Source organism: Podarcis vaucheri (genome assembly GCF_965113315.1).
Source record: "Podarcis vaucheri genome assembly, chromosome: 5".
NCBI lineage: Eukaryota > Metazoa > Chordata > Lepidosauria > Squamata > Lacertidae > Podarcis > Podarcis vaucheri.
This window is the reverse complement of record NC_138763.1, coordinates 22,098,649-22,124,443: the sequence shown is the minus strand read 5'-3', so window position 1 is coordinate 22,124,443 and position 25,795 is coordinate 22,098,649. Positions and strand designations below refer to the sequence as shown.

At 38.5% G+C, this 25,795-nt stretch overlaps 1 protein-coding gene across 3 annotated transcripts in view; it reads left to right on the top strand.

The window, feature by feature from the left end:
• Nucleotides 1-25,795, top strand: part of RSRC1 (arginine and serine rich coiled-coil 1) — a 165,981-nt gene that overhangs the window by 11,455 nt on the left and 128,731 nt on the right. For all 3 annotated transcript variants that reach the window (XM_082224561.1, XM_082224559.1, XM_082224560.1), the window contains 2 exons: nucleotides 472-597; nucleotides 24,032-24,208. In XM_082224561.1, the coding sequence (XP_082080687.1) occupies nucleotides 472-597; nucleotides 24,032-24,208 (303 nt within the window). The remainder of the gene's footprint in view (nucleotides 1-471; nucleotides 598-24,031; nucleotides 24,209-25,795) is intronic.

Sequence of the window (25,795 nt, the reverse complement as noted above, 5' to 3'; positions counted from 1 at the left end):
ATTTATGATTTATTTTCTTTAATTTATAGGAGGATATATATCCCAAATTGAATTGAATTAAGCAGTAAGTGAAGAGTATTAAAATTCCATACGACAGTGAGAGCCCATTGTAGTCTATTAAAGCACAGGCAAAGAAAACTATTTTCATCCAGTGCCTAAAACTTAACAAAATATGTACCAAACAAACATATCTGGAGTGGGAGTTCCATATCCGGTATGCTGCCACTGAGAAGGCCTTATTCTCAGCTGTCAGCCATATTGCCATATTGCCGGGGCATCCGGAGAAGGGCTTAGGAAGATGATCTTAAAGACTGAGCAGGTTTCTATTCATGTATATGTATATATATTTTTTAGTTTTTGTTTTCACTGTATATATGCAGAAAGGCTAGATCAGTGGCAGTGCAAGTGCAAAATGTGAACTTTATTATGCTCCACTGATGGACTTTCTGGCAATATCTGTTACTGTTTTAGGCACAGGCATCGATCTAGCAGCAGCTCTTCATATGGATCCAAGAGAAAACGGAGCCGGAGCCGTTCAAGAGACCGAGGAAAATTATATCGGTCTCAGAGATCAAGATCAAAGAGCAGAACAAGAAGGTATGACCATTTTGCCCTCGGAGAATAAGATTGACCAGATAATGTATACTTTTCTCTGTATTCTCTTGCCTTGTTGTCTACAGTGATAGTTATATTAACTTTAGAGAGTTATGTAGCGTCAATGCAAAAGGTTGAATTAGCTTGACCTTCCAATCCCGGAGTTTAAACTTAAAGCAGTTCAGTATTACAAGTGACTAATAGGGTGTGTGGTATATACACTGCCATAGCAGGCCAACACAAGAAGAAATACTTGTTTTGCAGGGTACTCACGCTAATGTTACTAGCAGATGTGCTAAACCAACTGCTTAGTAGTACTTTGTGGTTCTCAATTTAAATACAGATATTTGAATTTGTGAGTGTGTGTCAGACAGAACTGTATGGAGCTGCAATTGTGCTTTCAGCATGAAGGAGGTGATCCACACAAGGTGTTACCAGCAATAAGTCCTCTCTATGTGGACTGGAATGTAGGAAATCAGAATCAGCATTTGAAACGTTATCTGTTAAGGGATCTATAAACGGAATCACAAAAAATCCAGCCGTTCTGCAGAAATCATAGCTTCTGCCTATAGCTATTATGGGTGCTGATGGTTTAGTATTTTAAGTAAGAAGCATGAGAAATGTGTGTGACTAAATGTATGTACAAGTGTTTGTAAATAACTGCTTAGAAACTTTGGTAGTTTCATTAGGTGGTATATAAATACCTTAATTTAAAATACAAACAAACATTTTAAAACTATTTTGGTGATTGTACTAGAAGGTTAGAGCTATATTTCACATGAAGAAAATAGTTTATTTTGTTTTAGCCCAAGAAAGTTGATGGATGCAAAGGTGTTATCCCTGATGGAAAGAGCATGTTCAACACACTAAGACAAATTTTTTGTCAGCCTAATATTTTAAAATATTTCCTTGTTGGCAGTAAAATAGCTCATTTATTTTCTGAAGGAAATGGAAAATCAAGGAAGAGTACATACAGTCTTGAAGACGGGAGATTTATGCTCTTGTGGGGCAATGGACTGAGAATGAATAAAATAACCTGTGAGCAAGGTTGCAACTGGAGACTTTTTCACTCATACACACAACTTTTTTCCTTAGTGTTATCTACCATGACAGTGGTATGTATGTGGGGCAGATTGGCTAAGAAAGAGCCACATAATTGGCCATACCCATGTAGTTGCAATATAGACACATGCAGCACAGCTGCTGCTGTCATAGGGAAGCAACTTCCACATGTGCGAGCAAAAAGGGCAAGACTTGGGAAACCATTGCAAGCTAATCTTTGAAATATGTGACTGGATTTTGATGACTCCTCGATTTCTTCTACTGGAAAGCAATAATTCTGCACATGAGGTTGTAAGTGGATTTGTGATGATCTGTGGATCTGTAAATGGTTTGAATCACAAAGCATTCCAGATGTCTGTTCAGATTGAAAAGCGGGATATAAATTGGGTGAATAAGTCAATAAATAAATGAGAGCATTTCAAAATGAATGTTGTTAAGTGATGAATTTCTGCAATTTTTGGGTTGATGTGGAACAGAACCCTATCTGTAGTTGAGGATCTGTACTGGTTTTCTGTGTCACTGCAGACTGGGAAGTGGACGTAAAATATCTTCACTGTGTTGAGAATACTAACGATAGATCATTTCTTGCTATGTTTATTACTTTGTGCCCTTATTACATAGGTCACTGGCAAATTGTCTTCCCATTCTTATATTCTGGCTATATGTGTGGCTAGTTAGTTCCATTGATAAACAGTACAGCTTAGCTAGTTTTATGTGTTGCCCCTTTAAGGAGATGTACATTGAGCTCTACACTACATAAGTTTTCAGAGTGTCAGTCCATAGATAGAAAGGACTTTTGGAGCTCATTAAGAAATCTTCTCTGAGGGGAGATACAAAATTATTTTATATATAGTATGTTCCATTAATAAGGTTTGTTTATTTTATTTTTAAATATCTAAAGAGTATTCTCTAAAACTCAGTCCTAGTTTAAAGTTTAACCCAGGCCACTGAAAGACATTTAAAATAAAACTGAAAGTTTTATTTTCTTCTGAAAGTGTTCTTCTGAAAGTGACTCAAGTTTGGGCTTTGGTGGGTCTGTGAGAAAAGGGAGTCTCAGAACTACTGAAAACAGAAGAATATCAAGGTTTTATATAACACATAGTCAGATATTTTGAACTGAGAATTTTGAGCCTAGCATAAAAATCATGATACTTGCAATATAATATATTTGTATTGAGTGCTGCTTCCAGGTTTTAGTATTTTTCTAATAGAAATTAGAGCCTTAAATGATTAAAGACTTAACTGTTCAAAGTGTTGGACACGTGAATCAATCTGAAATGCAAATTCTTAATTAATTAAAAAAACCCCTCATTTGTTAAAAACCCCTGCACACCTTACATATCAAGTAACCTAGATTTTCTTCACCCAAAAGACAGATGTGTTCATATTACATTTATTTATTTTATTTTAGTTGTACCTCAGGTCAAGAATTGAGGCTCCCTAGTTATGTGCTATAGATTCAAAATTGTCCTACAGCAAAACAGTACAATGCAAATAAGACTTAATAAGATCACAAACTGAATTTCAGCAAAACAACCAAGATTTACATTAAATTAGGAATTTTAAAACTGATTTAGTTTGTTTTACTGAGCATTTGCTTAATAACATTTCGTCTTCTTGCAATCTTTTTAAAGACAATAATTCCTCTGTGAAATGCGGGCACATCCTCAGCAGAAAAATTGAAAGCAACAGCTCACTTTCTGAAACCACAGATATAGTGATATAAAGAAATATTTCAGCTCTACAAAATTTAATAAATCATCCCATTTCCTAATTTGATCATATTAGATGCTGATGTGGAAGAAGCATTTCAAATACCATCTCCTCATTAATATACATCAGTCTGGGGAATAGAATAGAATACTTATGCAGAGATGTCACAGTTAGTGTTTCTTAGTTTACTAAGTGGAACAGGTTGATGCGATACTGAGTGCTATTTGTCAATGTCTTGTTAAAATGGTTTGGGTCGAGTTATGGAGTCCAGAAAGACGGCGGCTGATAAATCAAAAGTGGATTGAGTGGACAGGAGGCAGTGATTGATACTGTGACAGGATATGAAGAAAGGAATCTTGATACAAGCATGCACAATATTGAATATGAGAAGGAAAATGACCCTGGAGTATGGATATTATTCAAGGAAATGAGAATAATAATATCAGTTTGAAATTATTGCCGTGTGAAGATTAGGATACGGCAGTTCTTATTAGGCTATTATGTGTTCTGGATGGTAGCATTAGAATTCTATACAGTTTGCACATGCATACAGAATCAAGGTATTCCTGGTGGTGTTATTTATTTCTATTAATTGTAGAATTTGTTTCGTATGTCATCCATATGTGTTGCATAATTTAATTCTTGAATTCTCAAGGCATTCATTAGAGTAAAACAAATAGTGCAGTCATAGTCTGCATTTTCAGCAGTTTTGTGGTCTAATTATGGTATAATGCACTATTTTTTAATTGTATGTCTTATACTAAACTGTCTTAAGTTTAAAACTCAGGGTAAACATGGATGAAATTTGTAATGTATGCAATAAAAGATAGCAATTTCCACAAACTGCTGAAATTTGAAGGTATGAATTTCTGGATGCAAAGTCATTATTGCCAACATTATAAAATGTATTATAAATCTTTCATGTTTCCTCATACTACTTGGATTAATGTGTTCTCCTATGGAATTGGAGCTTACATTTAACAGTTTTCCAGATATGAACACCAAATGTAACATTCAGTATTAGTGTATGTAGGTAAATAAGTATCACTATAGGCATCAGATAAGAACATAGGGAGAGCCTTCTGGATCAGGTCAAAGGCCTGTCTTAATTCAGCACCCTGTTCTCACCAGATGCTCACGGGGAGCAGCAGTATTCTCCCCTCTTGTGATTCCTAAAAAGGCAGACTGCCTCCAATAGTGGCGGTAGGCATAGCCATTATGGCTAGAAGTGTGATGAAGTACATACTTTTATTTTCCCGCAAACTTTCCAACATTCTGCTCTGTTCTGGCTTCTACTATCATGAGAGAGAGAGAGAGAGAGAAATACTTCTTCCTATACACTTTTTCTGTAACATGTATAATCTACACTTCTACCATGTCTCCCACCCCCAGTTACTTGCTGTTTTTCTAAACTAAAAACTCCATATGTTGTAACCTTTCACCACAGTTACTCCAACTCTTTCATCATTTTGGTTGCCCTTTCCGGAGGTCAACAGTATCCTTTGTGAGTTGAGGCAATCAGAAGCTTCAACTGTATTCCAAGTATGGCCTCGCTGTGGATTTGTATATATTTATTATTTTCTTTTATTTAATAAAATTTATATACAACTTGATTGTAATAAAACTTCTTAAGCAGTTTACAAGAAATATTGACATTATCAATAAAACTGTGTGTGTGTGTGTGTGTGTGTGTGTGTGTGTAAATAACTAACGGGAAAAGAAATTAGAACTTGTCAACTTCTGTATGTCTGGATAGGCAAATATGTTTGAAGCAGGTGCATCAAAGAGTGCAGTGAAGGTGCCTGCCTGATATCAGTAAACTGGGAGTTCCAAAGTGTGAGTGCCACCACACTAAAAGATCAATTTCTTGCAACTGTGGATTGGAATGAGTATTATATGGCACCTGTAACAAACAGTACCTGTTCTACACATTGAAGTGGTTGAGTGGGCACATATGGGCTAAGGAGATGCCACACATACGACATTGGCCCCTTTCCTAATGACTCCTAACATGGAATTTGCCTTTTTCACAGCAGCTGTAAATTGGGTTGACATCTTCAGCATCTTGCTTGGCTGCTTTTATTTGTTTGTTACCTTGTTTGTCACTGGGGCTGAGATGCTTTGTCATCTGGGGCTCCTCTCTAGCTCCTTGAGCAGGTGCCCCCTGGCTAGCTTTCCCCAGCTGTTTGCTGCCATTTAGATCAGAGAGACTTTTGTTGCGCTTGGGTTTCCGTTCTCAGGCACCACAGTTCAAGAATGATGTTGACATGTTGGAAAGAATTAAAAAGAGAACTGACAAGGCCATGAAAGATTAAGAAGTCGAATCATATGTAGACTGATTTGGAGCTTAGATGGTCAAAATCCTTAGGTTTAAAACTTTCTTCATTGATGAGCTCTGCAGTGACATAATTGATAGCTTTGGTAGCACTACTAGTTAGAAGTATTCGTTGTATGATTGCATTTGGTTTGCGGCGGCTAGCTAATTGCCCAGAGGTGTTGAAAAGAAATCTTCTGTCCCACAAATAGGGAAGGAATTCTTGCTTTTGATATAATGTGAACCTTGCTTCTTAATGGTATGTAGTTATTTCTGAAAACCCACTTTCATGTGGTGAAGAACTAACTACTTTAATACAATTCCAAAGTGTAGTCTTATTAGCTACCCAGTCTTTTTCTATGTCGTTTGAGAATACAGTTCTCATGTACCAGTTGTCCTGATCATTGCAAGAAGCTGTTATTTGGCAGTTGCCAATTTCTGTTAATTTCCTACATCTTACATAGAAATGTGTATAAACAGTTTAAGCAAGGAACCTACTTATAACAACCCTACATATGTAATACTGGTTGTTTTGATTATTGTACTACTTTGCAAAGAGAGAGAGAGAGAAACAAACAAACAAGCAAGCAAGCAAGCAAGCACTTCATTATATGTTCTCCCTTGGAGCATATAATTTGCAACTTTATCAGGAGAATCCATTATGGTATATTGACCTACAGCATCTTTTTAAAGTAGTCCATGGATGAAGAGTGTTGCCAATCGTGTTCTTTGTTGTTGTTAATTTCTTTATCACCTAAACAGAGAAACAAATTTATTACCACCCACAAGTTGTCAAGACTTTAGCTTGAGAAGACTCAGTAAAAATGTCGGTGTTTTTCTGAATAGCTCTTTCTTGAGGTATGGTGAGAAAGTATGGACACATATGGAAATGTATGTGGACATCACAATGTAACATATGACACAGCCATGTAGAGACCACTTATGTTACTTATGTTGAGGGGGGAAAGCTATACACATATAGTTGAGGCATGGAATATTTTTTGGTCAGTTTGAGTGCAATTATGATAAGTTTATGGTTTGGGCAAACCATAGTTTGCTCAGGTTGGATGTAATGGAAGTCAGGGATATAACAGGATCATGTGAAAGAAGGAGGAAGTGAATGAGCTCAAGACTTACTTATGTAATGCCAAATCATGTGTTGACATTATGTCTGAATTGCCCCATTGTATGTGTCTGAACCAGGCTATAGGTGGGAATTATGGAGTAGAAAATCCAAGTCTTAGAATGCTTCCTATCACCCAAAAATCTTAGCAGGTTGTAGTTGCTGATAATTTGATAATCATTGTCTGTGTAAAGGCTGGTTTTGGTGATTGTATGAATTGGACAACTGATGGTGGAGACATCCAAAACCGTGCACATTGAAATATGAAAGGTTATGTCTTTTCTATAAAGCAGTAGTAGTTTTAGCTGTTCATATTATGTAATGCTCCTACTCATTTTATCCCTTATTCCCTCTCCATATATGCTTGAAGTAGCTTACAGACCAGATGCCACTATAGCAGCAAATGTTTTCAGTAGGCATGGTCCCTTTTTAAGAGAGCGACATCTGCAACGACACTGCTTTTAGAAAGAGCACCACCATAGAAACAATAGTAATGGTACATGGAAAACAGCATGCACCAAGCTAATGATGGTGAATATACAGTCTTTCAAAGACTACACATTTTAGTTGCTTTGGATTAACAAGTATTCACTGAAATCAGTGGAAACCTAGCATAAATGCCAAATTAGTCCAACATTTTATTTCATATTTTAAAAACCACAAAGCCTTTTAAAGCTCATAAATTTTATTCTACTGAAAAAAATAGGATGTGCTTGTCACTACTTTAAAAAAAACATTCATGCCTTTTGAAGGCATATAGACAAGTATTATTTAAGCTTGAACTATAGCTGTTAAAACTAAAATACATGGGATGAAGCTTCCAGTTCTTTCTTTCTGACATGACCTAAAAAGCCAAATGGGTTATTTTAAAATGCACATCTAAATTTCAAATTATTTTTTAACTGATTGGAAGAAAATCAAAATGACCTTCTTACACCTGAGATCACAGCTGCAAGGTGCAATAATTTCCCCATGATATGCTACCAGGATTTCTTAAACCTGCTATATGGTTGGTATTTAAATTCAGTACTTGCGCTAGCATCTTTTAATACAATTTACGTATCTACATAGCTTCTTTTTATTTAAAAAAAAAAATCAGTGTTCAGGTAAAAACAATTTATGCTGTAAGAGGTTTCATTACCTAAAGGAAATGTTTGATACAGTACCGTATTAAATGGATTTGGGCACACTTTGGGATGTGGTAGTAACCAAATGAGAAATTGCAAATCTTCAACACATCTGGAACCCAAAGATTGTACATGGTCTACTGTATACATGTGACATGGTGGCTGGAGGCCCTTCTAGAGCAGTGGTTCCCAAACCTTCTCCATATTGAACCACTGATCTAGAGCATCATTCCACAGTGATGTCAGAAAGGGAAATTCAGCAGTGCCTCTGACCCCTTAACATAGTCTATTCATACCCTTCTTGATCAGGCCAATTGCCTGTCTTGTCTAGCATCTTGTTCTCACAATACATACCTTTCTTGAAGAGTTATATATGCATGGGGTGGATTAGAACTTTGTTTGTTATTAGGTTAAGCATTTTTGTGTTTTTATACTTGTAAGCCACCCTGTGATCCTCGGATGAAGGGCGGTACTGTATATAAATTTAACAAACACACTTTTCAAGAGGGACCTGCAACTTCTCTGCTTTGGAGAGGCAAATGTTTCTCATTAATTTTTGCCATAGGGACTTGCATATGCATTTGAAATATTCTGCTGTACTTTTTGTTTTATTTAAAACAAATAATTAGGACCTAGCAGAATCCATATTGCTAGATGTATTAATTGTCAGTGTTTTATTGAAAAGATTTGTTTTAGAGTTGGTAATTGTATGGAAGGTTATAGCACATAGATTTATTTTAAGATCTATTGGCTGTAGTTCGGAAGACTCAAAGCAAGTAAGAGAAAGTTTGTCATCTTGAATGTAATAAAATAATAAAGGGCTGAAGTAAAAGTTTACATGCTATCCTTGAGCATCAAACCATCAATGAGGATATTAGTAAGATCTAATTGACCGCTTAGGGAAATTAAACTTCATAAGGCACAGCCAAGGACTCTTAAGTTATCAATAAGGACAGAAGCTGCTGGTGACAGCTGCTTTGATGCTTTTCATTGGCATGAAAAAGCTAAAAATGATGTGGTATAAGTACTGTTAATTTGGTGTTAAATATGGCTGAGAAACATCATAATTTCCTCTCTCTCTCTCTCTCTCTCTGTGTGTGTGTGTGTGTGTGTGTAGACAGACAGACAGACAGACAGACAGACAGACAGATAGATATAGATAGATATAGATATAGGTACCCCAGGTGCACTATTTAAGTACGGTATTAAGGATAGTTCTGTTTTAAGGTGTGTGGTTTTTCAAATAGAAGGATTACGAAGAACAGAGAAACATTTAGATTGCTTTCTTTCTGAACATAGAACAAAACTTACGAAATCTAAGATCCTGCAGTATCTGTACTAAGGGTCTCTGGTTTCATTTGGCCCTATTCTCCTTCAATTTAGTTTGGCTTGTATGACAAGCTCCACACTAGAATGGTATGCCAACGCTTATGATCTTGGCGGTTCTAAAAAAACAGAACTTGAGTTTTAAAAGGAACATCATTTTTATTCTTCATACCATGTTGTCATACTATATTATTATTGCTGGTTTCTATAATGAAATGTATCATAATGCACTAAATACAATGGGTAGTATTCAGCTAAGTTTTACTTAGAGTAGACCCATTGAAATTAATGGACCCAGTCATGTTCATTGATTTCTGTGGGTTTACTGTACTACTGTAAGTAAAACTTAGTTGAATACTACCCATGTAGAGAAGGAGGTCTTAATCTCAGGGTCACGGGTTCGAGTGTCATGTTGGGCAAAAAGATTCCAGCATTGCAAGGGAGTTGACTAAATGATCCTTGTGGTCCTTCCAGCTCTACAATTCTGTGATTCTGTGACAAAATATATGGACTCAGTGCCATCCCCACTTATTAAGAGGTAGAGGAAGGGAGAGAGTGCTGTGTGGTAAGAAAGAGGACTGTGTCTTTTTCTCAGTGCAGCCAGTTTTCTGCCTCTGGTTTAAGTTACAGACTTGATATACACTGCAACTGCTTTCACCCTTGACCATTGGCCATACTTGCTGGAGCTGATGGCAGCTGTAGTCCTAAACATCTGGAGGACATGAGGTTGAGGAAGAATGGTTTAATCACCCTATCCTGCTGACTTCCAAAACAAATATAGATTTTTATCGTAATACAGAGCATGATTCACTTTATTCCAACAAGGGTTAGCGGTAGTAATGGCTATTACTTATTAAAAACTTTAAGCTATAGCTTTATATATATACATCCCATTAATAATGTTTTATGTACTTCTTTTATTGATGTTTTAAGGATTTAGGGTATATGCAAAAAATAATAATCTATATCTTATTTTAAAAGTTTTAAATATTTCAGTTTGTGAATATCGAGACAAAGGTGGACAAATTATTTTCAAAGATTTATTTGTGTAACTAAAGAGTAGGCAATATGGCAGGATTTTGTACTGCAACATAATATTGTCACTTAATGGTGCTTTTAACTGTCTCTTGAGAGCTCTCAAAAGTCAAATGACAGACTATAAAATGGCACAGGAGTTGATTCAGACAGACACCCATGTTATAGGCCTGTAATTGTTAATGGAATACTTGAAGCAGAATTATATTGTGTTCAGATGCAGTGTTGTCAGGACCCACAAACTCAGCAAAACCATATTTTAGAAAAAAAGGAAGAGGTTGTGCCTTTTGATCTGTATGAAGTTTCCTTGGCAATATTAATTGCATTTCAAAGTTGTATTTCCAAAGTTGTATTTTATAAGCTTTAAATAATGTTTTTAATTCAAAATTATTTTTAATTTTGAAAACTATAAGTAGCTTGTTAGATAATACAATACATTTGCTGTATAATACAGTCGTACCTCGGGTTAAGTACTTAATTTGTTCTGGAGGTCCGTTTTTAACCTGAAACTGTTCTTAACCTGAAGCACCACTTTAGCTAATGGGGCCTCCTGCTGCTGCCACGCCGCACAATTTCTGTTCTCATCCTGAAGCAAAGTTCTTAACCCGAGGTACTATTTCTGGGTTAGCGGAGTCTGTAACCTGAAGCGTATGTAACCCGAGGTACCACTGTACTAGAATTGTATATATTTGCTACAAATACAAATTCTTACACAAAAGTATAAGAAGCGATGGAAAATGCTACAATTATACACATGGCATTTTTCTCTTGGCGTACTGTAGCAGAAAACATATTAGTATTCATGGCTGTATTAGGATGTTCTACACTGCCATCAATGCCTTGGAAGGGCAAAATGTGCAACTGGTGTGGTTGGTGATTGGGGACTTCTGGTTGAGTGGTGAACATGCCTCTGAATAATTGCTGATGTTTTACTGGTGTGTCCAGTGTGTTAGCAGGAAGGTTATTTTTTCTTTGGTTCGAGTAGCTGAACTTACGTTTTGGCATGTTATGTGTAGACAGTTCCACTGTTCTGTCTCATAAAGAGCTGCTTCTGCCTCTTCTACCAACAGCATCTGAATGGGAAACCTACAGGGCCTTGAAACTGTGACATGGAGCCACCTCACAGAGGTGTAGATGACTGTAGTGGTCCCTACTCCAAATCTAACTCCCCTTTCTTCTACCAAGGTTCACTGTTGCAACGTGGGCAGCTATTGGTGGATTTTTTTGTTGGTTGCTATATTAGGACCTACATAATCTGCTATAATGCTACTTGTGCCTCAGCTGCAAGAGATGACTGGTTACTAACATCCTCTTGCTGACTAATGGCATCTGCCATAGAAGTGGCATCTCTGTCCTAGAGGAAGAGGGACAGTTTTCCATAGAAGGACATAGTTTCTACACCTGACTAGCTTTGCAGACGGTCAACTCTATAAAATTTTTAGTAGAGTAGATGAATTTTCTTTCTGCCCCTTAATTTTGGAATGGTGACTTCAGTCCCTCCAAAGCACAGTTGCTTGCTAATAAGTTGATGAATATCTCTGCTTCTGTCTTTTGGCTTTCTTGCCCTTGAATGCCCTTGCCCTTGGGATACTTGAGATGAAAATTGAGATGGAGTGAAGTGGGTATTTTAGGAACCACCTGTTAGAGCCAGTTGTGCCTGTTTACTAGTTAAGGAACAGCTTCCAATGTTATAATTGTGATAATTATTGTGGATTTTCATGTTACAGCAAAGTACAAACCCTGGATCAGAAAATAATATTTATTTTGCAGTAAAATATTAGGAATGAGTGGAATGTAACACTCAAAGTGTGGAAGTAGGTGGGCACATAATTTTGTTGCTTTGTGTGTGTTTCTAATTTCCCTCTAATGTAGAGTCTCCTGTGTTAACATTTGTATCCTGCCTTTTCCGCAGGAGCACAAGGTGTTGTATGTGATTCCCCCTAGCTTTTTATTTATTTATTTAAATCCTCACAGCAGCCTCGTGAGCAAGCTTAGGTTGAGATTGGTGGCTGACCCAGGCAGTGAGCAGAAACAGTGGCTTGGTTTGCATCAAACGGTAAGCCAAATTGTGGCTCACTGAGACCATGTGAACATGTGGGCTCCTGGAAAAGAGCTCGCAGCTGCTTTGTTTTTCCCTGATCCTTTTTACAGTGGTACCTCGCAAGACGAATGCCTCGGAAGACGAAAAACTCGCAAGACGAAAGAGTTTTTCGTTTTTTGAGTTGCTTCGCAAGACGAATTTCCCTATGGGCTTGCTTCGCAAGACGGAAACGTCTTGAAAGTTTGTTTCCTTTTTCTTAAAACCGCTTGAAGAGGTGCAGTTGCGACTTGACCGTGCTTCGCAAGACGAAAAATTCGCAAGACGAAAAAACTCGCAGAACGAATTAATTTCGTCTTGCGAGGCACCACTGTACTGCTGATGAGCTAAGCTAAGGTCTCATGATTAAGCTTTCTTATTGCTAACCATGATCTTTATCCAAGGGTTGCTTTTTGTCTACAGGTCATGATTAGTGAGGAGAGAGCTTAACCATGAGTCATGGTTTGGATGACATGCTGAATCAAGGGTGGTGAGCCTGTAGCTCTCCATATGTAGTTGAATTTCAGCCTCCATCAGCCCCAGCCAGCATGGCCCAATGGTCAGGAAAGAGAAGAGAACAATATCTGGTAGGCCAAAGGCTCCCTAACTCTGTTGTGAGCTAAATCCTGACTTGGTGCGTCATGGGGGCAAAAAGGACTCTTGAGGAAGGAGCAAAATGACTGTGAGCTCCTCTTGGGTTGCCTGTACATTCCATGTCTGGAATAAGGGAGAAGAGAAATGCTAATTCTGTACTTCATTACTGAAACTTCGTAACTGTACTTCACAACCTTAAAAGTGTGTATGGGTGGTGGGTATGAGACCTTCAAAGTCCAGGGTCTGAAATAACTTTGCTACACAACTGATTTGGGTGTCAGGTTAAGCTTTTTAAAACACATTTTGACATTGTATCTGAATCAAGCCTTTAATTGTGCCTTTATATTGTACCTATATATCCGGTATTATTCACTATTTATATATGCTTGTGTATTTCCAAATTATTTTGGTCTCAGTCTATAAAGGGATTAGACAAATAATAAAAGTAATTTTACCTAATTGTATAAAAGTGCTTAAAGCTTGCAGTGGTAAGAAATACCTGATTTTTATACACTAAGTGTTATTTTTCCCTTTTTGAATATAGATAGGCATTTCACTTGGTGACTCACACTGAAAATCTGCTACCTATCTATATCAAATGTATGCTAAAAGTTAGTCTATTAAAACCGTTAAGCTTTTTGATTACAGATGAATGAAAAAAGTCTTTCTCTATATAGGCTTCTTGAATTTCTTCCAAATTAGATTTTAAATGCCAATTAGGAGGTTGAATATAGTAAAATAAAAGCAAATACATCCAAAATAGCTTCACCTTATGGCTAGTTAGGCCTTTTCTCTCAAAAGTGGAACCTTTGCTCTGAGCATGGCTTTGAGAAAGATATTCAGCTTAATGAACACATTAATTAGAACCATAACTATTTATAAGATAATTAGAAACGAAGCATGGTAAACTGGGCTTTTCCTGCAATTAATGGAGGATTAATTACTGGAGGTAATGAAGTGGTTTTTTAAATGCATTAAGGTGAAGTACAGAGATTTGCAAGGCTTTGTGATAGTTGCATAATTATTTCAGGCTGTTTGAGCATAGCTCATATGAGATCGCTAATAAGCATCATTGCATCATTATGTATGCACTTAAAAAGACTTACCACCAAAATGACTGCCTAATTATTTCTAATTGGCAGGACTCTGTGTAGTCATTGAGCTGTTTGTAGCCATTTTAAGGTTCATTTAACCATCCTTGGGGCCATGTGATAGATGGAAAAAGCTTCAACTACATGCTGGCCTTGGCTGGCGCCGTTAATCAATTTTGGTGGGCTTCAGTTTGAAATGCATTTGCTCATACAGAGGTCAAAACCTGAAGTAGTCCAAGCAAAGTTTTGCTTTTTGAAATCACTTTACTGTATTCATTAGCAATTAGTAAAATAATTGTGTCTGTCACTATATTTGGATTTCCATATGACTTGGTATTCTTTCATCACTGTCCCTTCTCATGCCATATTAGCTTCACTGGAAACCAAATATTCTTCCAACAGACCCTTTAACAACTTCAGTGAGGTGGCATATGTTCCCATATCCTACCATTCTTCGTTCATTTGTTAGCTTAAACAGTGCAGTACATTTCAACACAGTCATCTAATTTGCTCCCAATTGATTGCTGAGTGAAAGTTTCTACCCAAGGACAACATTTTAGGGCTTTCAATGATATCTCTAAGGAATTAGTCATTAAGCATTAAGAGTGGAAGCAAAAAGCAGTCAAATCGAATTCTGACATTTACCAGAGTTATGTAGTTAGAGCTATCCATATCCAAGATGTTGACAGCTTTCTCTCTCGCTCTCGCTCTCATTCGACACACACAGTCAGACATCTTCTGATACATGAAAGTTGCTTAATATCGGCACTTGTTCTAGAAACTCAGTTGTACATCAGTGTAAGTGCACCAGTTTGTTTTAAGAATTTGTGAATGCTGGAATGTCAGGTTAAAGTGATTTCTTCACTATGACCTAATTGGTATATAGTTATTTTATTGTAGTTTATCAGATTTAATGTGACATCCCATTAGGTAAGCGTCTGTAAAAAGTTTTCAATGAGTGCATTGTCCTGTTAAACATAATCATGACCATCTGTGGGATGTTGTCAAGGTACATAAGCCATTCATATACCTTTAAGCAAACAGCAGAGAAGCACATTGTAGACTTAATAAAAGAGGTCAATATTATCCTTTCTGTTCTGATAAATATACTTAATTTAATATCAAAACATAAGATTATATGTTCCCATTTAAGGTAAATGTGATAAATAGATCTTTGTACATTTTAAAATAACGTTTAAATTGGGAGAGAACTTTGTAACATGCACTTAAACAACATGACCTAGGTCAGCTAGTAGATTAAACACTATAAGAAACATTCCCCTCCCCCTGGAGATTCATTTATTATTTGCTCTACAGACACCTCTCTTCAGTGTTCATGTGTTCAAAATATTTATATATTGCTATTCATCCAGGAATTCCATGGTGGTTAGCATATTTTAAAAACCATCAATAAGATTATATAAACCAATCAAATTGAAGCCAACAATTAAACAATAAAAGAGCAGCAAAATAGGAGGGATAGCAGCACAGTGGGGGATAGCAGTAGTCAGTAAGTAGATTTCATTCAGAATTTCCAAAAGAATGTATGGAATATATGAAAAGCAATCAAGGTGGAGGCTGCCCAGCTCCCTCAAGGAAGAATGTTCCAGAGTGTTGAAGCTACGAACGAAAAGGTGCAGAAGTTAATTTAGCCTGGATTTTGGCTCAATACCTAATACTGTCACTGAATCATGCTTTCAGCTGAGACTGATAAATTGGATCTGCCCCTGATTTGTCTTTGACTTGGCACACTTGACCAATCCCACCGTTGGTTGTGTGTGAGACCTTAACCTCCTCGAACTCTATAGGAGTTTGGGGCCTGGAGCAGGATATGAGTCTATGGATCTAGGTGGGAAGCCCTTTTCAACTCAAAGGCTACATTCCTTTCTAGGTACATTTCCAGGGATGGGTACGACCAGAAGCAAAAGTAAGTGGAGCAACACATGTTGATCAATATAGAGGTTAAACCACCTTCTCCATGCACTACATTCCTGGTCTGGATCAGGTGCTCACGTAGATGTTATTTTTAAAGGAATTGCAAGATGCGTTAAATGCAGCAAACATTTAATTTTTCATCTACTTTGGGCTCTCAGTAGCATCGTGCCTGAGGATAATTTAGTTCTGAAATCAGTTGGATCTAACAAGCTATTCTTATTGTTATTTACTTATTACCCACTTACTAAAAAAATTCTTTGTGCTTTAGAAAAGATTAAAAGCCAGAAGGGAAGAACATATTTGATTTCATTTCACTTTTAATTTGTATACCTCCTGACACCCTGGAGAGGTACTGCCATTCAAAGTAGATAATACTTGTTAGGAGGACAAACTCTTGACTTGATGTGAGGGATCTTTTTATGTTCTTGTAGAGGACTCAGGTTTTGACTGCTATCCCTGAACCTGAGCTTTTAATAGCCATACTAGAGGTTGCTGCCCCTGCTTGTATCACTAACCAACCCCACACACTTGTCAATCTCCCTCTTTTTACACCTGACCAAGCCCCCTTCATCTCCCTTTCCGCCTCATCCCCAAAGTCCCCTCCCCCACCTTTTTGTCTTTTGTAGGTGGTTTCCACTGCCTCTGTATATCTTAAATCAGTTGATAGAATAGATACTCTAATATTCAGAGAACAATAAATGTCATCAGTTCTTTGTTAGGTACTAGTGAAATACCCGTCATTTGGATTGGCAATTCCAGTGGATGTCGGGGAAGAAAGGGAGTACTACTAGATCACAAGGATGCCAATGGCAGGGAGGAAGTACTCCCCCCCCCCCCAGCATCTGGAAACTTAGCAACAGGAATTTATCTTATGCAGTCAGACCATTAGTCTGGTCTGTCTAGCTCAGTATTGTCTGCAATGACTGGCAATGGCTCTCCAGTTTTAAATAGTGTTTTTTTCCTTCAGATACCAGGGATGGGGCCTGGAAATTATGACATGAAAGCTCAACTGTTGAGCTATATGAGATATGGGAACTCTTCTTCCCCTCCTTGCTTGGAACTTTCTGTGGTCAAACAAGGGGAATGGGGTGGTGAGAGATGCTGCAGGCTAGTAGTGATGACTTATTGTGGGTGAAAAGTGAGACCTCTGGGTTCAGATTCAAGGGCATCCAAGTGCAACAGAGGAAAAGTTCAGTATTCATCAAGGTGAAAATTGAAATGTTCCTAATGTTATTGATTTAAATATGTTGAGTTTTGAAAATGTGGTAAACCATCTATGTATGCAGTGGTGCTAGAAATCAGAATTTTAACGATCTTACGTTTTAGAGTAGTAGTCTACACATTTTTTTATTGTGTCTAACAACAAATACTTCAAAATTTTAATATGTGACGTGTTGAGAATATCGTGACAAATGACTTAATAGCTTCTTAACTAACTCCACACTGCTTATTGTGTGTAAAATAATCTTAAAACAAATAACTTAGAATCAGGAGGTGGATTTTTATCTTGTAGAACGATGCTGCCAGCAAAGAAACCCTTTAGTAGTAGTAAGGTAAAGGTAAAGGTACCCCTGCCCGTACGGGCCAGTCTTGACAGACTCTGGGGTTGTGCGCCCATCTCACTCAAGAGGCCAGGGGCCAGCGCTGTCCGGAGACACTTCCGGGTCACGTGGCCAGCGTGACATCGCTGCTCTGGCGAGCCTGCACCAGCGCAGCACACGGAAACGCCGTTTACCTTCCCGCCGGAGCGGTACCTATTTATCTACTTGCACCCGGGGGTGCTTTCGAACTGCTAGGTTGGCAGGCGCTGGGACCGAACAACGGGAGCGCACCCCGCCGCGGGGATTCGAACCGCCGACCTTTCGATCGGCAAGTCCTAGGCGCTGAGGCTTTTACCCACAGCGCCACCCGCGTCCCTAGGTTAGTAGTAGTAGAAGGCACTAATAGAAATACTGGCACCCCCACACTTATGTGTGATTGACTTGTGCGCAACCGTATATGTGCAGCATTGTGAAATAATGAAGCAATTTAATTCATACCAGGGAATGGAGGGAGAGAGGAGCCCAAAGAGGGCGGAGAAGAGACTGGAGGCACAGCAGGGTTTTATTTAGGGTGCTTAGCCTCATCTAACAGCTGATATGTGTGGTAGCATAGCAGCGGCTGCCGCTTTTCCGCATGTCCTCCGGCCTCCTGCTGACCCCAGAGCTTGAGTTCCAGTTGTGGATATTTTGGGTACAGTATTTTTGATCTGGACTGGAGAGAGAATGGCAGAGAGGGCATTTAAAGGGTGTTTAGATGGCACTCCCTACTTATGTGATTTTCACTGACGTGCATGGGGGGCCGGAACATAATGTAAGTGGGGAGTTGCCTGTATGACAACGTTCAACATTTGAAATCTGTAATAAATGAATACACATCTAGCTATTAGATCGAAGCAAAGTTGTTTGTGTCCATACCTGATCACGCTAAGTGTTTTTCTTGGCAACCTTAGCCCTACATCTGCAGAACTTATGAACATCCAGAAAAGCTGTTTGTTTTGACTTGTGTAAAGTATTTCGCGGGGTTCTCTAGATAAAAAAGGCACTTCAGATGACTAAGGGAGGAAGATAATAGGGTTTTCCAGGACCGAAGGAGGAGTGAGGCATGGAGGCGGAAAGCATACATGTTCTGTTTGCTTGTGCATGTGGGATATTTGTAAACACAGGGCAGAGGGAAGGCCAATATACACATGAGTGCTAGAACATTTTGGATAATTTTCCAGTACTGTACGACTCTTTACATCTTTAGAGGTGGAAATGAAACACTTATGATCATTAATGTGTGTGAATAGATTGCTTCCAAATTGGCTTATGCAGACTTAGGTGTATCTCAAATAAAGCAGAAGTTTTGTTTCCCAACAGTGTAGTTGAATTGATATGATGCCTTTAACAATAGTCTTCAGTGATAATCCATGTTGAGCAACACTTTTTTGTGAGCCAACAGGTTTGCTAGGCATGGACTGTGAGGTGAAGGAGCACTTAGTCTTGAATTCATTCAAGAAGACCAGATTTTACGTGGAACAACGCTGTAAGATGACTGCTGGAAAATATTTCAGTTGGATCCAGTTCTGCTCAGCGACATTCAGCTTGTGTTGGTTGAAGGGGGTCGGGGAGACAATCTTTATCAGCTCTTACTCCTTCTGCGTCTCAGGAAAAGTTCCCCAGAAGGTTGGGGGACTGCTGGAGCAGCATGAGAGGCAATGTAAGGGACTGCAGGAGAAAGGAGGAAATGTCATCACCCGCTCCAGTGGGGAGACTTTGCTGAATCTTGGTGCCTTCTGTGAGTGGAAGAGCTCTTCCATTGTGGAATGGGCCAATCTGCTTCCAGCCTATGAGGTTGAAAATAAGTTGTGCAACTCTGTTGTATGTATCTCATAGCTTGTATCTTGAATGGAATAATATTATTTATAATTTGAATTGTTGTGGTAAATATATTGCCAAAAGTGTTGGTTGACGTTTTTTAGGGAGACTTAAATTACAAGGACTGTCATTAAACCAACGGCTGTTATTGATAGGTGTGTCCATAAAAACTTGACATTATTGAAAAGCCAATTCATGGGTGGGTGCTGTTTTCCAGTGTTCATAAGTCATTAAAATTTAGCACATGCCATCTTAAGACTAGTCCTCATGTGTGATATCATTTGCTTAAGCTGCCTGATAGAGTGGGGTGAAAAGAAGACCCAAACTATTTTTCTACTTTTGAAAAGTATATGCTTGTTGATTTTTTAACTATTAAAAAAAGAAGATTAGATGGCATTTTAGTGTGTTGGAGCAATATAATTGGGGTAATGCTAAATGACACTGACCTCATTTCCTAGAGAACAATGAAAATTAGTAGTTTCACATTTTATTAGGCTGATATTCCAGATGTAGTGTATATTTAATTAAGTGTAGTTTCCTTTTGGATATGGTATGTGTATCTGTTTTTTGTCGCAAATTCTTTCTAGTTTTACAGTTTTCCACATGTTTTCTTTCACCATTTATGGTTTTTTTCAAAGCAGAGCTATGAGGGCTTAAATCACTTTAGTATGCAGCAAAACAGTTCTCATTCAAACAATAAACGCCATTTTAAAAAGCCCTTAGATCTTCTGTCACTTCATAAATACAAATGTATAAAAACAGTATGCAGTTGTAGTGCCCACCTGCTAATTAAATGCAGATTTCCTCAAACTAGTTTTAAAATCTGCTTTATTTGTTTCAACTCTGTCTCTGTTTGTATTACATATGGCTCTTGTGAAACTAATTATGCTTATGGAGCAGCTGTTAAATTTAGTGCAAGTCATTTTATCCAATATTTTACATTTTAATTGATTACCTGTGAAGAAATTAGCAAATTAGCACTTATTGTGCAGTAACTGAATAGTCTTTTATAGATATTTTCAGGTTTTTCAGGATTTTTTTAAAAGCAAGTGGGCAAAGTGCTGAAGGAATAAAGACATTGCTTAGGAGTTAGACAGGAAATATTTTGGTGAACTCTTATTATCTGGTGTGAAATTCCGGGATGCTGAGTGATGCCAAGCATCTGTGTGTGTTCTGTAAGTTAGACATAAAAAGATTGGAAAGAAATGGCTTTTTCATAGGATTTTTGTAGCATATGGGCTTATCTGGATCTAAGAAGTCTTTGAAGATCTTTGAACTTGACTAAATGACTTAACCTTTGGCATGATGGGTGTGTGCTATGGTGCTCTGAAAGCTTTCCCCTCTTTTTTTGGAGGGGGCAGGTCTGGTAGCCCATTTTCCATGTTCATTTCTTCTACACCATCACTTCCTTTTTTGTCTTCCTTTCTGTGATAAAACTACTTTGTCATTCGATTGTAACTATGAAAATATACATAATAGAATCTTGTTCAAAATTCAGGATGCTATCTTTAATAAATTATATGTGGACTAGACTCATTGAAATCAACATAGGAATAAGCACACAGTACCCCACTTTCATTTCAAGGTAAATTCTCATCTCTCCTTAGCCCTTAGCCCTATGTTATTTTTCCTCCTAGTAAAAAGGAGAGGTCTATACTTTGGTGGTCTCAGTAGGAATGGGATTCAGTAGATGTAGGACAACCAATGATGTCGCCTGCCCTGTTACAGATTTGGCACAAGCAGCAGGAGCCCTGGGGCTGTCTCAGCTGGGAAGGGGGAACCTTCCCGATCCCCAGCTGAGCTGTGCAAACAAGCTGTGTTGTCCCAGCCCGTGAGGGAGAGCTGGGGAAGTTTCACCAGGTGCTTTGTGGGCAGAGGCCAATGCAGCTTGTTTTTTCAATATTGCGGTATATTGCCAAACCACGATGTTAGGCTGGTGAAACACCGCCATGTTGAAAAACTGATATCGCCCAGCCCTCCTCCTCCCCATTTCATCTTCACAATGTGAGGTAGGGTAGGCTAAAGTATGCTGATTGGCCAAGGTCACCCAGTGAGCTTCATGGCTGAGGGGAGATTTGAACCTCAGGTCATAGTCCAACACTCTAACCCTTGTGAATCAGAATTTTACAGCACCAAATGCTTCTGCAGCATGAGCCCCAAGTGCCTCAAACTGGACTAGTGAATCCATGCCTCATGGGATTATATAGCATGGTTTTAGAGACCAGTATCTCATAACCTGAACTGTGCTGGCATTGGCCAACATAATGTATAATGGGGTGGGGAACATTTTGCAACATGAGCAGCCTCCTGGAGTATGCTTATAGCAGTGGTGGGTACAGCTGGAGGCAAAAGTAGATGTGGATACAAACAAAAATGAGTGTAACAAAGGACACAACTCTTCCCTTTGTACAGCAAGGTTGTATTCTAGCCACACTAAAGCCAGGAAATTCTATACATACCCTCTCACACAACTATCCGTCCGGGCATCATCACAGTTTAAGAATACCTTCCAAGCCAGCAAAAGCCCTCAAGGGAGAGTTTGGCGTAGGGCCAGTGAGAAGGGTAACCTGGTCAGGGTATTTGTGGCCCAGGCAGAATCCTTGAGGCCTGGATGGTCACACTTGGCTGCCAGGCCTGTTTCCCTATCCTTGCTGTATAAAGTGGACCCTTGTCACATACCCTCCAACATTTCACCGATGAAAATAGGGACATCCTATTCCATAATGATTCTTTTACTATTTATACCCTATATATCATTGGTTTGCCCCAGCACTCTGGGCAGCTTCCAACATATATAAAAACACAATAAAACATTAAACATTAAAAAGCCTTCCCTATACAGCAGGGGTGGTCAACCTTTTTATACCTACCACCCGTTAATGCATCTTTCTTGATGGTAAAATTTCCTTACCGCCCACCAGTGCTCGATGGAAGGAGGATTCAGCTTGTGCTGTAGAACCCCCTACCGCCCACCTAGAATCCTGAAACGCCCACTAGTGGGTGGTAGGGACCAGGTTGACAGCCCCTGCTATACAGGATTGCCTTCAGATGGCTCAGTGGTTGGATAACTCCATACCCTCCAACATTTCTCCATTGAAAATAGGGACATCCTACCATTCCCTCCAACATTTCTCCATTGAAAATAAGGACAACCTAAGGAAAAGCGGGACATTCTGGGATCAAATCAGAAACCAGGACAGCTTCTCTAAATCAGGGATGTCCCTGGAAAATAGGGACACTTGGAAGGGCCTGTTGTAGCTATGAGACTAAAGTTGCATTCAGATGTAATATTAAACCACGGGTTAGTGCTACGTTCCTCCATATGCAGTTCTAATCTTTCATTTGCAGTTTGTAAACAAAATGTTGTTTCCTAGAACTGTGGCTTGTAAAAAAAACAACAACTACAGTTTGTTAACAAACCAGGATTTGGACAAAATGAGAAAGTGCAGATTGTGATACACTGCAAATGTAGACTTTAGATCTCATTGTCTTGTGTATAAAAAAGCAAGAAAGGAAAGAGTCTTTAGGTCTAAGACTTACTCTTGCACATTCATTCTTACAGCACTATACCATGATTTAGTGCGTCTGAATGCAGCGTAAGCTTGTACCCTAAGGGAAAAAGTTATCTTTCTAAGTTTTGTGTGTGGAAGCTTTATCGGTAAGAAGCAGCACTTGAAATGTTTCCAGAAAATTTTGGGGAACTGTGAACCTGGTATATTGGTGGGATAACCTCCTAGTGGCATAAAGTGAACCATGCAACGTCTTCCAATAAAGACAATGCCACATTGAGTGGATTATAGAAGACTGGTTCTAAACTGATTTAGAATCTGCAACATCAGCATTTTTCACTAAAGCTATAGCTATGTGGAGTGGCAGTTCATTGAATTCATTGCAGAACATTCCTCATCATCTGTTTGAAAGGATCTAAGGCAACTGTCGGTAGTTGCTGCTTCATTAGGACCACCATTCTGTTTAAGAAATTTTAATCAATCTTCAGGTTTCAGTAGATTAAATGAGTGTATTGCATTACATTTGTATATGCTTAAAATCAGGATTTCTAATAGGAAGCATACATGGTTTTATATCTGCACTATGAAATCGAGGGTTTTTTAAAAAGTTTGTACAAAATAAAAGATTAAAGTGTGATTGTCACCATCTCTTCTCATTTCTTCCTAGCAGCTAGTGTTCTGCATTATACTGTCTGTGCTCATGGAGAATATCTTAAGAGCTCCATTAAAAAGTAATGCAAAAAATGGTTTAGCATTATGAACAGCCTTGAAATCACATGCTTCCTCCTTCTACACCCTCATAGGTTGCAATAAAATACTTGCATTCCTGATACAGCAACAAGCCATATTTTGCTGTTTTGCTCTGAACTGGAAAAGTGTGATATGTGCAAACCATAGTTTGTTTATTTAAACAATTTTAAGACCCCTTTCAGGGTACAACACCATCACAAGGTAGTTTTTTGCAGGAGTCTAGCATTCCTGAAAATATAGTAATTGCAATTAAGCCCAGTAGCTTTTTAAAAACCAGCAGTGATGGGGCCATATGTATCTTTCTGGGAAGAGAGGTACAAAGGTGTGGGTCCATCACTGGAAGAAACAAACAAACCCACTTTGCTTACTGTTCAACCTTATAGGTCCCACTCCAGACCTCAACAACGGTCTTATAGCCGAAGCAGTGAAAGGACCAGTCACAGAAGAACACGCAGCAGATCTCGTGATAAAGAAAGACGTAAAGGCAGAGATAAAGAGAAGACAAGAGAGAAGGAGCGGGCTAGAGGAAAAGAAAAGGACCAGCATTATACCCAAAGTGGGTAAGTAACAAAGGAAATTAATTAATGAAATAGTGAGATAATTTGAACATCATAGTATTCTTTTCCCCCTTGGTTTTAAGTAATTTCTTTTAGAAATATTTAATATGTTGTGATCTTATATAGATTCCAGTAGTCCTCTCCTGCCCCCAAATGCAGGCCACTAATCAGGTCAGCAGGTGCCGTATTTTTTGCTCTATAAGACGCACCAGACCACAAGACGCACCTAGTTTTTGGAGGAGGAAAACAAGAAAAAAAATATTCTGAATCTCAGAAGCCAGAACAGCAAGAGGGATTGCTGCGTAGTGAAAGCAGCAATCCCTCTGTGATAGCTGCACAGCCTGCATTCGCTCCACAAGACGCACACACATTTCCCCTTACTTTTTATGAGGGAAAAAGTGAGTCTTATAGAGCAAAAAATACGGTATTTAACATCAGCATATCTGCAGGAACTAGTAGTCACAGGCATTGGCCCAGTTCACATGTAATAGTTTAAAACAAATTAAGGTTTAATGTGAATGAGCAGTAAGTTGGTGCACATTGCTGGAAATGTCTTGCTCCACTCCACTTCTCTCACTGCTGTTGTGTTGTGGAAAGACAAGCCTGGCATGCTGTGCCATATTAACTGAGGCTCATGGTTTGTTTCATCCAAACAAACAATGAGCTGTAAGATAAGAATAAACATTGGTTTCCATTTGTGAGTTTTTTGGAGAACACAAACCTGCTCCTGGATTTGGAGAACACAAGCCATACTCTAACCTGTGTCTGCAGCAGAGGAGCACTATGGGAACTTTTGATCACCGTACAGTAGCAGGCTGCTTTTTTTTTACATTAAACCATAGTATTTTAAACTCTAGTATTTTAAACTATGGTTTATGTGATGTGCAAGCAAGGCCATTCATTAGGACCTTGTTTTTCCTGTTTCTATCACCAAGTTAGCATGTGTCTTTCACTATCTGTAGCAATTGTTTCTGCTGTGTATGTGGCAATACTGAGTCATAATAAGAAGAATATTTCTGTAGCACTTCAGAGTGTGCAAAGAGCTTCATATGCATGATCTCAGTAATATTTTCAACAACGTTGTAAGCTAAGCAAGTATTACTAATTTTATTTTGCTGCAGACAGCATACAGAATGATTTAGGAGTAAAAATATATTATGAGCATAAGTTCAGCATCTTGGATCCTGTCCTTCCTTCTTTTCTTGACATAACATTCATGTTCACAGATCCAGAGTTTAAAGAAACAGAGGACTAAAATAATATGTCTGGATGCAGTGATGGGATGGATTAGGGCCAATAAACTTAAACTGAATCCTGGCAAAATAGGTCTGTGAGTGAGTTGTCCTCAAGTTTGGGAACTGGAAAGTTAATCTGTTTTAGGTGGAGTTGCACACTCTCTGAAGGAATGGGTATGCAGTCACTGGGGAACCAGATGGTCATAGTGGTTTAGAGTACCTTTTACTAGGTTCAGCTGGTATGGCTGTAACTGTTTAGCTACAGTGACTCACACATTGGTAACTTCTAGGCTGGACTATGGCAGTGAGCTCTCTGGGGCTGCTGGTAAGGTTAGTTTGAAAACTGCAGCTGGTG